Raw genomic sequence first — 15,036 nt, 5'->3', positions numbered from 1 at the left:
GAATCCGCAAACCAACACAACCAAAACAAAGACCGCAGGGGTAAGCGCCACTGCTGGGAGTGCCGCCGACGATGCTTAGTGTGCGATTCTGAACTACCTGAGTGTAAAAGATGTCGTGCATCGGGAATCCATTGTCCTGGATATGGCGAGGCGAAGCCTACCAGGCTGAAATGGGTCACGCCTGGGAGAGTCATATCTCGAGATCAGAAACAAAAGAAAAGCTCGGTCTACAAAAATCAAGACAAACGCGCCGATTTAGCTACAGGGGGTACATCGATTATTGTTCCCATGAAACCTGACATATACATGCCAATTCCACGATTCGAGATGTATGAAGAAGCACGTGCCATACTACAGGGCTACGAGTACTGCAAGTGGCTGTCTAGATTGGCAATTTTGGAGTATACTTGCTAATAGCTGTCGGATAGTCAATTCTTGCATATATACAGATTTGATCCCCCTCCATGAACTTGGGTATAATCCTTACGTATATCCACTTTCCGAGAAACATCTCCAAGCCGCAGTTTGGTGTCCCGATTATCTAAAATATGGTATGCTTTGCATGATTGTGAGTCACAGGATCAATCAGATAGGGAGTGCCATTCCACCCCGAGCAATGGTGGAGAAGTTTTACCTCTACTGGGGCCTTGCTGTCCGATCTCTCAATGAATATCTCGACATGGAAGACAGGCGTTCAGGTGATTCGGTTATTGCCGGGATATTGACGCTGTTACTTGCTGATGTTAGTTATCATTTCCCCGAAATGTCATACAAGTGACCGCGCTTACTGATTTCGTCTTTTGCTATAGATCCAACAGGGGTCATCACTCAATTGGAGATGCCATTTAGACGCAATTTACAGACTAATCATGTTGCGTGGCGGATTTCACGTAGTGGCCGCATCAAAAAGCATGGAGCCACTGCTCCTTTGCTTCTGGTCGTATGTTATCCTATTGCAGCAACTATTTACCGTATCATGGATTAACATCATCTAGTGTTGCAGTGATGGGAAACACAACATGTCCTGCATCAGACCTCTTCATGACCACTTTCCAGCTTGAGACTCTCAAATTTTTGCCACAGCAATACATCACTACTGTATCTCCAATTCAGCTGTGCCCAGTGGCGCTTTTCATTGAGATTATCAAGATCAATCATCTTCGCATGCGGGTTACAAGACCTGATGCTGCTGGCACCAAGGCCTTTTTGAAGGAGAGTTTCGAAATATTGGAGCGCATCAATTGTTTCTCGCCTCATCGATTGGCTCAATCTAAACGCTCAAATCAAGATGTTTGGGCATTAGTCGGTCTTGTGTACCAGGCTGCTGTGGCATTATACTGCATCCTATCACTTCAAAGCCTCTCAGCCCTTCCTGAGACCCTAGCACTACGAGTGCAATGTGCCACGCATGGAAGACTTATGCAAACGCTTTTGGTAGAAGCACTTGCGTCTAAAACCCTGAAAAGGTTCATGATTTGGCCGCTCGTTGTACTTGGGGTGGAAGCTGTTCACGGCGACACGCCTATGCGCGCCTTTGTTGCTAAAGAACTGTCAGAACTTAGCCTGAGTGTTGGAAGCTATGTGCCGCTCACAGCAAAACGAGTTCTCGGAGAGTTTTGGGTTTCTGGAAAAACTCGCTGGGATGCCTGCTTTGATAGACCGTATGTCTTTACCGGGCAAATTGCGGTGGACACGAGCGGCTTAATGCCGTTATACAAGTAACCTTAAATAGACTTAAGCCTCGAGATCCAGTTTCATCCCTATTAGAATCCTTGAAATGAGGTATCTTTGAAGTATCCTTATTAAAGAAATAGTATGAATTTGACTCGTATGGTTGGGAAAATACGACCTTTCCGCCTTACAGCCTCAAAGCTCGCTTCCACTTACACGTACGTGGCCCGCGTGGGTCTGGCAAATATCTCCCGAAGCTAAATGTCTTGGCATCTTTTTTCTCCTATTTGGGCCAAGCGCGGATCCTTCAAGGAACAACCGACTATCACAAGAGAAGATGCCCTATTATTCTGCCTACTCCTTATATATACCTGTCTAGCTACTTGAAAATATTCCAAGACGCTATATTTCATTCATTCTCTAATAAAACTCACCTTTTCTCTTTCATTCCATATTACAATCTACCTTTTCTCTTCCCTTTCACCTCGTCTGCAAAAGATTCCTTCTCGGCTGTTTACTATTCCTTCAAGTAGCAGGCCGACAAGATATCATCTGAAACTTCAGCTGGCTTTGCTGTAAAAGACATCATTTTTAAGTATTCTTTTCAAGATGGGGGCTGGAGACCCAGGTAAGAATACCCTTTTATTCTCCATTCTATGCGATTACTTGCTTAACAAATCGTAGTTTTGTATAGCCTGTATGTCTACGCTCCCAATAGAGGGGCCCCAGTCTTCTTCACCGTGGCATTCGCCATTTCTGCTGTCTTTCACATTTGGCAATGCTGGTATGTATACATGTAGTTTTTTCTAGACGAATACAGAACTAACCCTGCATGCCAGGCGCTACAAGGCCTTTAGACTGATCGGACTGCATTCTGTGTGCGCTGTGCTATTCACTCTGGGCTTCGCATTCCGAGAATACGCATCATACCATTACATCTATACGGGTGCTAAAGGGACACCTCTGATCATATTCATCCTTAGTCAGGTCTTTATCAATGTTTGCCCGTAAGCTGGTACACCTATTTCGACAATGTTGAAAGATTTCGACTGATGAACTCCTCTTGCAGACCACTTCTAGAGCTTTCGAATTACCATGTTCTCGGCCGAATCTTTGGCTATGTGCCGCACTGCGCTCCGATACCTGCCTCTCGAGTTCTACTTACGTTTGGTGGCCTTATGGGTCTTGTCGAAACTTTGAATGCTGTGGGAGTTGCTTTATCTGCTAATCCCTCGGCATCACCTAGTCAGCAGAAGCTTGCGAGCAATTTATTAATAGCCGTGCTTGTCATTCAGCTCGGCGTTATAGCTACTTTCTTTTGCATGGCTGCCATCTTCCACATGAGGTGTACGAAAGCTGCTGTCCAAGCCAAGGCTGTCAAAACTATGTTAACCACTCTTTACATGAGCATGGCTCTCATCTTTATAAGATGCGTCTACCGCCTGGTAGAACATACCGGCAATACAAAGATAGACATTACGGATATGGAGGCGCTCAAAAGTCTAAGTCCTCTTTTGCGCTACGAGGTCTTCTTCTATATCTTCGAGGCGACTCTTATGTTTCTCAACTCCGCGATATGGAATGTCTGGAATCCAGGTCGCTTCTTGCCGAGGAGCCCTCACACTTATCTTGCACAAGACGGAACCGAGGCTACGGTAGAAGTGATACCGGATAATCGATCACTTCTCTCCAAGATCGCAAATGTGCTGACATTTGGACTATTGTTCCGCAGAAAGAATACCACGGTGGTGTTTGAAGAGTTGGCCGCGTATGATAGGAGTGAGCAAGCCGGGGTACAGGTACACAAATAACGGTGTTAAAATGTACGATATATATAATACAGTATATATCGATAAAGATCGCGGCACCGACCAAGCTGTCACCACGAGATTAGGCAATTGGGTGTATCCGTGATAGAACGGAATGAGTTCAAAACATTAGAAAGCGTTTAAAAGAGCCGTTATACATAAAGGAAATGTAAAGCTAATTTGCCGAAACTTCCCTCTCTGCCCTCTCTACCTCCCAAAACTTTCTATATCTCTCCACGCCCCCTTGGCCATCGTCTTCTAGCACACGCTGGAGCCACTCTTCGTCAGGTTGTGACGAAATGTGACAATCAGGCGTCGCACCGGCGTCGAGCAAAACTTCAACAATATCCCAGTTGCCTGCAATAACGGCGGCATTCAGGGCACTGCCATATTTCCCACCCCGGGTGTTCACATGGGCTCCTCTTTTTAACAACAAACTGATGGTAGGTGTCTGACCCGAGTATGCTGCCGCTTGCAAAGCCGAGCCAAATAATCCTCCTGGTACATTGACATTGATATTGGGGCAAAGCTCCAGAAGAAGTTTTGGACCGGCGGCACCGTAGTATATATCGCTCTCCACACCAAGCCTATCGAAATCCCAAACCTTTACGGTACACGCGACCTGGAGTGCATTACCGTATTCACCGACCACAAGATTAGGGTCAGCGCCATGCTCAAGTAATAGTTGGACCCTGTTAGTCCAACCAGAACTGTATCTTTCAATCTCCACATAACGATCGAGCACATCTTCACACCCTTCTACTCGCCGCACGTTAATTTTTCTTCCGCATTGAAGCAGAGCATGCAGAGGCGAGTCATGAGAGCCACGAAAATCATTCCCACCAGCACCATGGTCAAGCATTAGTCCCACCAGATCGTCATCCTTGGAGAGTGCGGCTGCATGCCATGCACCGTTGTTCCCCAGATGAACGTCGGCACCGTGTTCGAGGAGCACACGAGCCACCTCGGTATGACCTCTCGCGCAGGCAGCCTCCAATGCGGTGCCATGATATCCGGCTTCGATATTAACACGGGCACCTCCTTTAAGCAAAATATGGACAATGTCCAGGTTCCCGGCTGCGCAAGCTGCCTGTAGTGCTGTTCCGTATCGTCCACCCCGGGCGTTCACATTGACACCACGATCAATCAAGAGACGCGCTATGTCCTCGTTCTCGCTTGCACAAGCAGCTTGGAGCGCCGTCCCATAATAGCCGCCTTGAGCATCAGTATGAGCTCCTCGGTCTAGAAGCAGTTGTACTACTTCTAGGGCGCGCTCCCGTACTTCAAATTGTTTGACCCCGTACAAGGGGCTGCGCTGACATGCCGTCTGGAGGGCATTGCCATAGTGTCCTCCCTGCACATTCACGTCGGCGCCTTTCTCGAGTAAGTATTTTACAACCGCAATCGGGATGTTGCAGTTATAGCATGCTGCCTGCATTGCCGTTCCGTATTTGCCCCCCTGAATAGAGACATCAGCACCTCCATTCACTAGCAGCTCAATGATTTGTATCATTTCCCCAGAGTTAGGATCATAAATCCTGGCACACATGGACTGTAGAGCCGTGTTATAAATCCCGCCTTGAGCGTTAGGATCTGCGCCGCGGTCTAGTAAGTCCTTGATGAATACAGCGTCATGAGAGGAATCCGTCGCCGCCTGAAGTGGGTAACCCTTCTCCCCTGCCAGCTCATTCACGTGCGCGCCTCTCTCTAACAGCAGCTGGAATGCTCTCCGGGCTCCAATATGTATTGCTACATAGAGCGCCGCTGCCAAAGAAGTGCTGTCTTTCATGTTGACACCGGCGCCGCTGTCAAATAGAAAACGGAGACAGTCTACGATACGCAGCTCTAACCTCTTCCTCCATAAATCTACTGGATAAGGCGTGTATCCTGGATGGGGCATGTATTCTGTCTTGTCGAATGGGCTGTTGACATCGACTCCGCGATTCACAAGGAGCTTGAGTGCATCAAGATGACCTCCCCATAAGGCACTTCGCAGTGCACATTCCAGTTTGCCAGCGAGCGCAGTGATTTCGGCTCCGTAGTCGAGTAGAAGCCCTACAATCGCTGCATTTCCCACCCTTGCTGCTATTTCTAGACAATCGTGTATCTGAGCACCCTTATCTAAAAAGAGCTTGACAAGGGCCTTTCTCCGATAACGTGTTGCCCAACGGAGACCCTCATCCAAATCCACTTGTGTGAGGTAGACACTGCTCGATATTAACATTTCTGTCAGCTGGCAGAAGCCATGCATGGCAGTGTAGAGATAAGGTTGTCGAATTAAATTTCGTATTATTGTGAAGGGATAGATCATACGGAATAAGCTTTTGCTGCAGACTGAAAGTGAGACAACTGCATTTCGTGAAATTTCTGGAGGCCAGGATGCTCGGGGAATGAATTCGATGTGTTGTGCCCAACCGATGCGTGCGTATTCTGCCAAATCATCCTTGTGTAAATACTGCTCGTTTTCATTCGATATCTCAATCGTTGAGCTTATGTGTAGATGATAGGCGAGACAAAAGCGTCCAATGTGTACGTGGGCGTCGGCCTCCGTGAACGCAAAGACAGATGAACGGCTCTGAAGAATTCTCTCAGACGTCAGGTACTCCTTGATCGAGAAGTGAGCTAGTCGGACGTGAGAAGCGCTATTGATGGGGCTTCCATCAGTAACAATCAGTCCAGGAAAATACTTCAACACATCTATCGAAGAAAAAAAGCGAGACATGTTGTCAAACCCATCATCGGATTTGGAAGGGAGCATAAATATCTCCGCAAGCTGACCAAGGTTTAGAGGCTTCCATGAAAAAGCGAGCCATTTCAGGGATGCTATGGCTTGTGGTTGGAAATTTGCATCTATGCTCAGAAGCATTCTGTCGTAGGTTGAATCAAGCCCGCTGGGAAGATCTCCCAGAGCCCTGCGAACGGCGTCCTTGGAGGATAAGTTTTGCAAGTTTTCGAACTGGCAACGCACGTATTGGAACCTAAGTAACAGTGAGCGAGATTGTCATGTCAATTTGAGACATTACCTACATGCCGTCTGCTTTATCTATCAGCGCATTTCTTGATTCTTCTTTGATATCCGCTGGCCATGTATCGTATTCGGCATCTGCTAAAATCGAGTCGATGTACTTGCCAATGTCATCGTCCAAAACTTTGCGTTGGACAGACAAATCTATTTCTGCTCCCCATGGATCACATAGCAAAGGCCTTATGGCCTTATCTATATCATTCTCCTTGCGGCTTGTACAGAGCATGTGAAGGCTGTGCGGTGCTGCGTTAAGAATATCACACAAGCTATTCAGGAGTCGTTTCCTCTCGTCGTTTAGCCTTGGACACTCATCCAAAGCATCAATAATAATATAAACGGCCGAAAATCCCTGCATAGAAGCGATTAACGCTTCTATCAGTGTTTCTGTATCCGGACGGCCGCCATTATTTTTATACTCGCCGAGGCTTTGGACTGATTGTGGTATGTATGGCCGATGGGCGCTGATCTGCCTAATCAGAGATGAAAGCATTCCATCAACTCTCTGCTTCTGGACATCACTGAAGCTGAAGTAGAAATAAGCGAGCACACTCATAGAGTTCCCCTGATGTCGGTCTTGTAGACGCTTAATCACAGAGGAGCTTAAAATGGACTTTCCAGAGCCGGCTGCAAAGAGAGCTGTTAGTTAACCAAAACGAGGTTTAAAACCTTCAACACATAGATGGTCCAGACATACCTTTTCCATGGAGCCATAAGAAAGATTTAGACACCATGCTCTCCTCCCACGCTTTGAATGCCTCGCTCCCATCTAGGAGCCACTCTCCCGTACCACCCTTGTGCTTACCGCGCGCGCTATTATATAGTTCACTGTGGTCGATATTACACAGCCATCGGAGCAATTCGATGCGATCTTTCTGCTCATGCGCATCCTTCACAGCTCTCTCTAAGCTAGAGACATTTTCCCCAATGGTAAACCAGAGACTCATGGCATTTTGATGCCGGTTCTCGGCCGCCAAACATTCATCGTCGTATTGAATGTCACGCCAAGTTGTAGCCAACTTGCCAAACAACATGTCTTGCTCAAGAATTCCATTAACTAGATTATCCCAATCATTTCGTTTTATAATATCCAAGCAAAAGCGGGATGCGGAATTATTGGTGAAGTAGCAGTAGGTCGTAACTTGAAACTTCAGAATCTGTCGATAAAGCTGTTCTAAGCCGGTTTTATACTCCCGATGAGATTGTTGAAATGATTGACCTTCACTAGGCTTTAACTCATAGCGCCGAACATAAAGCTCTTCTCTCATTCGGCTCTGGGCGATAAGAGTCGAGACGAATTCCAAACCCTTTGCTAAGGATGCTATTTGTGTTGAAGGATTCATAAAGAGCTGACATTAGTTAGTAGTTGGCAATTTGTTCTCTCATAAGTATCAAATTCCAGGAAGTTTGTTATTCAACTTACTGGGAGTAGTAGACTTATGCCGACCCAAGCAAAAGATGCATAAGAGCTTACACTCACGGCATCAGTGATGTATTCGTTGACCAAGCTCACAATCCCTAGAATCGGTTGCACGAGGTCTCTAACGTCGACATCAGAGCTCCTAAATTTTAACTTCCATACATTTGAATTGACTTCTTTCATTTTGTATTCCAGGATCATCTGCATTCGGTCTCTCATGTTTGCGTTAGACCCAAGTGTCGAACCTAGGCCGGCTATCATATTCCCTCGGAGCTTTATCTCATACTTCTTAATCAGTTCGCTATTATCCACCCGTAGCCTTTCGTATGCTATATTCCAGAGATCTTGGATTGGCGCATTGTCAATTCGGGGATTGGACAAACTCTGAGATGATCTGAGCAGTTGGTAGGCTGGTACAATATTTTTCTGCGTTTGTGAAGCCTGGTCTGATTGTACCGGGTCTTTACAGGATCCATTATCTTTGGTAGTCGAGGTATCGGGCCTTGAACTGGTGTGATTCTTCTGAGGCTCGACAGAATGCGAGTCCGATACGCCATCTTGGTCTTTGAGTCTCGACGAGCCTAGTTTGTCCTGCAGACCCTTGAACATTCGTTTCCAGTCCTGGCGCCCCATTCTCGCTTCTGGGCTGTAAGAATATGCAGCGACTGCGATTAGGATTTCCAGGATTACTCTCTCTGAAGTGGAAGAAGAGTCAAGTAGGATCCACGGCTAGGTAGGATGACCACCCCCGCCCGAGGCTGCATAACACGGCGCATGGCCTTTTGATAGGCCGCTTTCTCGGCCATTCAACGGTCAATTTAGGCAGCATAATATACTATATATTTACCTCCAAGGATGGGGTTTATAGCCTCCTAAGTTAAATTTCCGCTTAAATCAGCATTTTAGACCAATATGATCAGATTACCGCAAGCCTATTAACATTAGGTATGTATTTTGCGCAACATAGTGCAGCTGGAACAAAGAAGACTTGAGTAATTATTTGAGGTCTTTGTACAAATAACCCCCTCTCATTTGAAGCATCCAAGGACGGAGGCCGATCCTGAGGTCTTTTTCATTCTCAAGCATCGCTTGAACTGGCTTGCTCGGGACATGGACTTTCATCAGATAGTCCATGCTCTCATAGGCGTGAAATATGAATAGCTTGTTGGGTTGATTGATGTCCTTCCATACACCATAAATGAGTGTACCTGGCCTTTCAGCCCTGGAAGTGTTGACGATGTCTTCCCAGTATGCGTGTGTCTTCGATGCCGTATCCGGCTTGTACTCGACTTCGGAAAACACTATGAAGGAGTCTGCGTGATTTGCGACTTCAGGCCTTGTAAAATTGTTGCACCCTTCTAATGGTTCGAGTCGGTGAATGGTCGGAGCACTGTTCAAGACTCCAGGCCTCAGCCAATTGATCATTTCTTTGACAGCATCCTCTTGGTTGTGGGTTTGCAACGCGGCTTCGTCGGCGTACCTTACAATTTCATGAGCCCTATGGAACTTTTTTTTTTTTTTTTTTTTGGCTTACACACTCTTCAAAAACATATACGGCAGGGTCTGTGGATTCTTCTTTTGATGTTGTAATGATGCGCTTCAGCACTCCAGGCTCTTTCGCCAAAGCATTGTTCGCTATGGCGTTTAAGTGCCTCAAAAGCTTTTATGTGTTAACAAGCTAGTAATACCGCGTCTTGGGTCTGGTCACGAACCATATCTCGAGCCTCTTTGTCTTTGGGCAAGTAAGATGCAAATAGAAGTTTTTGGCCCATCTTCATGAATGAAGTGCTATTTACTTTAGAAGACGCAGGTCTGGGAAGGGAAAAACAATACTGAATAATCGATGTAAATGCCCCGACTGAAGCACAGATGAATAGACATGAAGACAAATCAAATCCACTGTCTGTTCTCTAAGGCGGCGGCTAAACAAAAAGCGGCGGACTAACTGCATGGTGTGAAGAATTAGTGCGCGATGAATTATGCCGCCTCTTACATCCCGCAAAATAAGTTCTATGGATTGTACATTATCGGGGTGCTGCTTGGGACACAAGCATGCTTCTGCATCAATCCCTATCTGTTCAGCCCGTTTACAGCGATGAGAAGTACTGGGCTCGTAGATTTAGACGATGTTGATCGGCGGAGTATTTCACCTCACTTCTGCTGGGTACATATGCATTGATCCGCCCGCAAAAGCGCAACTCCACCAGGAGGCAATTGAGCCGCAATTTAATACAAAATAAATCGCCTGACAAATTAATACGCTGTAGCTACCGACATTTAATACCTATCGTTATCAAAAGTACGGGGTTCTGCTTTCATTGGAAAGGCTTCCAGATCATATTCTACAACAACCTGCCGCTCATCATCCGCTGTGAAAGATGAGCGCCGACGATCGTAAAGCCTTGGAAAACAAGGTCAAACGTAGCTTCCACGCTGACTTTAAGCAAGCCGAAGCCTCCCGGTCAGATTGGGATAGTTCTGCCTCTGTTCAATACACAAAAACTCCAAATCCAGACTGGAAATTTGGCGATGGAGCCAACCAAACTCATGGGGAAACAACAGCCACTGGGCATATAGCCATTGATCCCTACGAGCCGGGTCGCTCACTCATCGACAATTACAAGTTATCCATCAGCGCTGTCATCCCAAGGCCAATTGCCTTCATTTCAACACGTTCTAAGGATGGCAGCAAAGAGAATCTAGCACCCATGAGCTTTTTCCAGATGATCAATGCCGACCCGCCGCTCTTCATTTTCGCAGTGAACAGCCCGCTTGCAGCCGCCAAGGACACTTTACGGAACCTCGTTGAGACTGGCGAGTGCGTCATAAATATTGTCAGCGAAGGTATCATCGAAGCTGTTAATGCCACCAGCATTGACGCGCCCTATGGCATTTCGGAATGGGATATCAGTGGCCTAACCCCCGTATATGACTGTCAGACGGTCTCGTGTGCTCGTGTCAAAGAGTGCATCTTTAGCATCGAGGCCAAGATCGAGAGCATTCGCGAGTTTGACAGCCGAGCCAATCCAGGAACGAAATCTGGGACTCTTGAGGTGGTTGAAGCTACCCGCTTCTGGGCGCGTGAGGATGCCATTAACCAGGAGAGGAACGTCATTGATCTTTCGGTCCGTACTTCGCGTCCACATTTCAGACTATAAAAACGGAGAGAATGAAGCGCTGACTTGCACAGATCCTACGACCTATTAGTAGACTAGGAGATATCAGCTACGGACGGACGCTCCAGGCTTTCCAACTGCCTCGACCAGAATTCGAAAAGGATTTGGATGGCATACAAGGGTTTGAAGAGCTGAAGAAGAGGCGTAGAGATACAGATATACAGTGAAGAATTTTGCGGATATCTTCGAAAGTGTATTGTAAACGCAAAGATAAAATATAGAGATGTTACATTTGAATTGGGGGGTTTGGGCCATGCTTAACGGCTGTAGCTAGAAGTCGTCAAATCACTTGGTTAGAACTGTATCTCCCAACTTCATCATCAATCCCACAAACAATGTACTGACGAGCCTGCATCGTGAATACTTCGTTGAAACACGTAGTGTGCCATATGGAATGACATTGGAGCAAGTTGGAGTTGAGAAGGGTGGCCAAGTGGCATATGATGCAGCAGCACCGCTTCTGAAGGAGTTTCTTGATACGCTCGAGAAAAATATAGAGGGTCCTTTTATGCTAAGCTCGGAACCAAGTTATGGGGATTTCGTCTGGGTTGTTTTGATGGTGTTCCAGCAAATCGTTGACAATAGGATCGTTCAAGCACTGTTGGAGTATAGTGGATTTGACAAGCCGTTGGATAAATCATCTCCGCTGAAGGTTCCCATCCAGCCATGCTTTTCTAACAGGTTCATCACTCGTGTCTATCGTCATCATACTGCAGATGGATTGGGTCGGTATTGGTGCGAACCGCGATTTTGTATAATCCATACCTCTCCAATTAATGGGTCCCGGCGTATCGCTGGCTGAGGCCCACCCGTTACTCCCTTGCCGTGGGGTAGCGCTGACCGAATCGTAAGTAACGGAGCGAAATGCCTTCACCGTAAATGGATCCTGTACTCCGTCATCCATGTAGGGTTGGATGGGAGTGCCTGGGTAGAGTTGAGACCAAACATGGAGTAAGGAGAATTTAGTGTACAAATAGAAATGTAAGGGTGCCGGTAATCCCAAATATCGAGTTGATCGTCAAGTTTGCGTCCCAAGGCTAGTTATGAGGCAGCATTCACCTGCTGTCCCATTTACTCCCAAGCTGTGATGTAACTGGGTACAGGGGACATCTGTATGCTGTAATCCCATGTAACCTTGCCCCAGAGATCTATGTGTATGGTAGACGTAGATATTCTCTAGAGCCGACAATCCTAGTGACCGCCCAAAGTTCGTCCACAACCCCTTTCCTTACTAGCTGGCCATCTACACAAGCTATCATCCGGCCATTTTCTTTTTACCTTTTCCCACGATTTTGTTCTATCATAGAGCGGCCTTATGTAAGATGAGTTCGTCAATCTACTCTTCTCGCTATCGGAATCGGGCATGTGAGAACTGTAGGCGGTATGTCATTTCATGTTCCTATCCTCTCTCAGCCGGCACAGAGTTCAATAGCTGACAGTCCATATTGGATAGGCGTAAAAGACGGTGTACGATTGACTCTTTTCCCCATTTGGGCGGTTTAACTTCTTTTGATGCTGACATTCTCACGAATCTAGGCGATTCGACCAAGCCGCAGTGCCATTTATGTCTAAGGTCAGGAGCCTCGTGTAGATATCCATCATTTTCTTTGAAACCGGGACCCAAGCGGCACTCACGCGATGGCGTTAATGGTGAGTGTTCCACAACCCATACCCCAGATTCATGGCAAACGCTAACTAAGATCCTGGAGCAAACCGACACCATACCTCAGAAAGCCCAGGCAAGTCATCCACACCGGAAGCCGTGGATACCGTCGATGTACAGGATATAGGCTCAGAACAAGCCTTGTCAGCCTTGGGGTATCTTGGTACTCTGGCAATTCCCTCTGAGTCTCAAGAATACATACTGGAGCCAGTAGATGTTAGCTCAGATGCTGCGTCTATGCAAAGAGAGCCGCAGTCTACTAGACTAGATGTGGGCAATCCTGCAGATGCCTCTTCCTTGGCCAAATCACACGCGCCTTGGGCGCAATCACCGCTGTTTCCTCCCCTGGACATCATTGTCCATTTGGTCGAGGTATATTTTGAATCTATTCAACCTGAATTCCCACTTCTCCACCGCCCGAGTCTTCTTGAAGGCCTGTATTCTGGATCATTGCTCACTGAGAGGCATTCACCCCTTCTTCTCAACGCGTTATTCGCCCTTGCGGCAAAATTCACGGATGATCCGCGAGTACATTCTTTCGACTTATCGCTTGCGCAATGTTTGTCTAGTGCAGAGTCTCCAGGCACAGCCCATACTCAGAAGACGAGCCGTCGTGAGAGGGGAAGGGGGTTTTCACGGCGAGCCGGCGACCTTTTCCAGGACACAACTCACGAATATGAGAATCTCGAGCTGGATGCCGATATGGCTGATAAACTGTCGATTTTCCTCATTCAGGGGGCTGTTTTGTTAAGCTATGCTGAGCTTTCACGAGGCGCGGTACATCGGGCTTATTCCTTGATCTCAAAATGTGTGCGAGTAGCCTATGATGCAGGCTTGGATCGAGTGGACTCAGTTGAGAACACCCAATCTATTGATCCTATCTTGTGTCACCAGAATACGGATTGGAGAAAAGAAGAGCTGCGCCGCGCATGGTGGTGTATTTGGGAGCTTGAAAGTTTTGTTTGCAACATCTTATGTCGCACCCAAATAACCAACCTAACGAACTGCCAAACAAAACTCCCAATGGACGATTCGGACTGGTTCGAGGGCACAGAGAGACCGTCATACTTCCTGCCAAGTAGTTTTGAGCAGTGGTCCAGACTTGACATTGCATCGCCACGTATTTCCATACTAGCGCATCGAATCGTCGCATTGCACTTCTTATTAGCGATCGTCGGGCTAGAAGGAAAAGAAAGCTCTGATCTTTCCGCTACTTATTCAGAAATTGAGCACTGCGCTACAATATGGAGAAAATGGCTACCTCCGGAGTTCAAGTCCCTCACTCAGGTTCAGGACTCTCCTGATTATCTCGACTCGTTTAGCAAACGCCTCTGGATATATGTGATCAATGAAGAGTCGGTATCGGACCCAATATGGAGATTACGAGCTAACTGATGGGCCAGGATTACCCTTTTTACAGCTAAAGCGCAGATGTTTGAGGGTTTCAATGATGCTACGGCACCTGATTACTGTCAGAGCTACTCCAAATGGCTTTCCTCCAAGATAGAACAGGACCGATATTTCATGAGACCTTCACAGTCTCGGAAGTTCTTCGAGACCATCCGCGCATCAGATAATATCTGCGGGGCAATCAAGCACTGTCCCAGTCACATAATCCATCGTTCTTCGCCGCTGATCGTTGTCAGTCTATGGGCGCCGGCATGCATCCAATTCTTAGTCAAGATATTTGCTACCTCGAATGGGGAGCTTCGCGAGAAAGCTTCCCTATCTCTGCAAACTCTCGTATCCGCTATGGAACAGTTTTCGGAATATTCAGGGCTTTGCCAAATAGTTTTGAGTCTGCAATTTGTCTCTCACTGGAAGGCATCATCTAACTGTCATCATAGAACGCTTCCAAGAGTATATGCAAAAACTCAGTCGTTCTAAGTCGACCGATACCGAAGATACCACAAAAGAAACTACTTTCGGAAGAAGGACTCTCTCCCTTCCGAGGCCTGTTGACGATGCAATCATGAGGATCACCGAATCGTTGAAACCTATACAGAATAATGGAACAAGAGTTCCTTCTTCAGGCCCAGGGTATGAATCAATCTCTACTGAGTTTCCAAACACCTTGTGGTCTTATTACGACCATGGGAACGACCTTGAGCCTCCGACGTTATCAGACGATTTCCTGCAAGGCTACGATTGGATCAATCCCTTACTAGATTCATCAATTGAGTGACGTTAATAGCATAATGCATGATCTAGAGTCTTTGCTAGGTGTATATAATATTTATTGTTAATGACACATAGCATTAAGAAACATCTAATAA

General features: G+C 46.7%; 6 protein-coding genes across 6 annotated transcripts; 4 read left to right on the top strand and 2 right to left on the bottom strand.

Annotated features, from left to right (window-relative positions):
• Positions 1-327: 327 nt before the first annotated feature.
• T069G_11352 (fungal specific transcription factor domain-containing protein) lies at positions 328-1,722 on the top strand (the record flags this gene model as incomplete). Its single annotated transcript, XM_056178557.1, has 4 exons — positions 328-370; positions 429-742; positions 810-940; positions 996-1,722. The coding sequence occupies 4 exons, from the start codon at positions 328-330 to the stop codon at positions 1,720-1,722; spliced, it is 1,215 nt and encodes a 404-aa protein (XP_056023431.1).
• A 558-nt stretch (positions 1,723-2,280) lies between these two features.
• On the top strand, positions 2,281-3,482 carry T069G_11351 (RTA1 like protein domain-containing protein; the record flags this gene model as incomplete). The annotated part of the gene is made up of 4 exons (XM_056178556.1): positions 2,281-2,299; positions 2,356-2,455; positions 2,511-2,678; positions 2,741-3,482. 4 exons carry the CDS (start codon positions 2,281-2,283, stop codon positions 3,480-3,482), a joined length of 1,029 nt encoding a protein of 342 aa, XP_056023430.1.
• Positions 3,483-3,654: 172 nt separating this feature from the next.
• Positions 3,655-8,554, bottom strand: T069G_11350 (ankyrin repeats (3 copies) domain-containing protein; the record flags this gene model as incomplete). The annotated part of the gene is made up of 6 exons (XM_056178555.1): positions 3,655-4,171; positions 4,247-6,101; positions 6,258-6,457; positions 6,507-7,128; positions 7,199-7,850; positions 7,925-8,554. The coding sequence occupies 6 exons, from the start codon at positions 8,552-8,554 to the stop codon at positions 3,655-3,657; spliced, it is 4,476 nt and encodes a 1,491-aa protein (XP_056023429.1).
• Positions 8,555-8,917: 363 nt separating this feature from the next.
• T069G_11349 (uncharacterized protein) lies at positions 8,918-9,693 on the bottom strand (the record flags this gene model as incomplete). The annotated part of the gene is made up of 3 exons (XM_056178554.1): positions 8,918-9,401; positions 9,460-9,581; positions 9,634-9,693. The coding sequence occupies 3 exons, from the start codon at positions 9,691-9,693 to the stop codon at positions 8,918-8,920; spliced, it is 666 nt and encodes a 221-aa protein (XP_056023428.1).
• A 606-nt stretch (positions 9,694-10,299) lies between these two features.
• Positions 10,300-11,264, top strand: T069G_11348 (flavin reductase like domain-containing protein; the record flags this gene model as incomplete). The annotated part of the gene is made up of 2 exons (XM_056178553.1): positions 10,300-11,046; positions 11,112-11,264. 2 exons carry the CDS (start codon positions 10,300-10,302, stop codon positions 11,262-11,264), a joined length of 900 nt encoding a protein of 299 aa, XP_056023427.1.
• Positions 11,265-12,735: 1,471 nt separating this feature from the next.
• T069G_11347 (fungal specific transcription factor domain-containing protein) lies at positions 12,736-14,155 on the top strand (the record flags this gene model as incomplete). The annotated part of the gene is made up of 2 exons (XM_056178552.1): positions 12,736-12,747; positions 12,881-14,155. The coding sequence occupies 2 exons, from the start codon at positions 12,736-12,738 to the stop codon at positions 14,153-14,155; spliced, it is 1,287 nt and encodes a 428-aa protein (XP_056023426.1).
• Positions 14,156-15,036: the final 881 nt, after the last annotated feature.

This window comes from Trichoderma breve, assembly GCF_028502605.1.
Source record: "Trichoderma breve strain T069 chromosome 7 map unlocalized scaffold00008, whole genome shotgun sequence".
In the NCBI taxonomy this organism is placed as follows: domain Eukaryota; kingdom Fungi; phylum Ascomycota; class Sordariomycetes; order Hypocreales; family Hypocreaceae; genus Trichoderma; species Trichoderma breve.
This window is presented reverse-complemented; position numbering and strand designations above follow the sequence as displayed.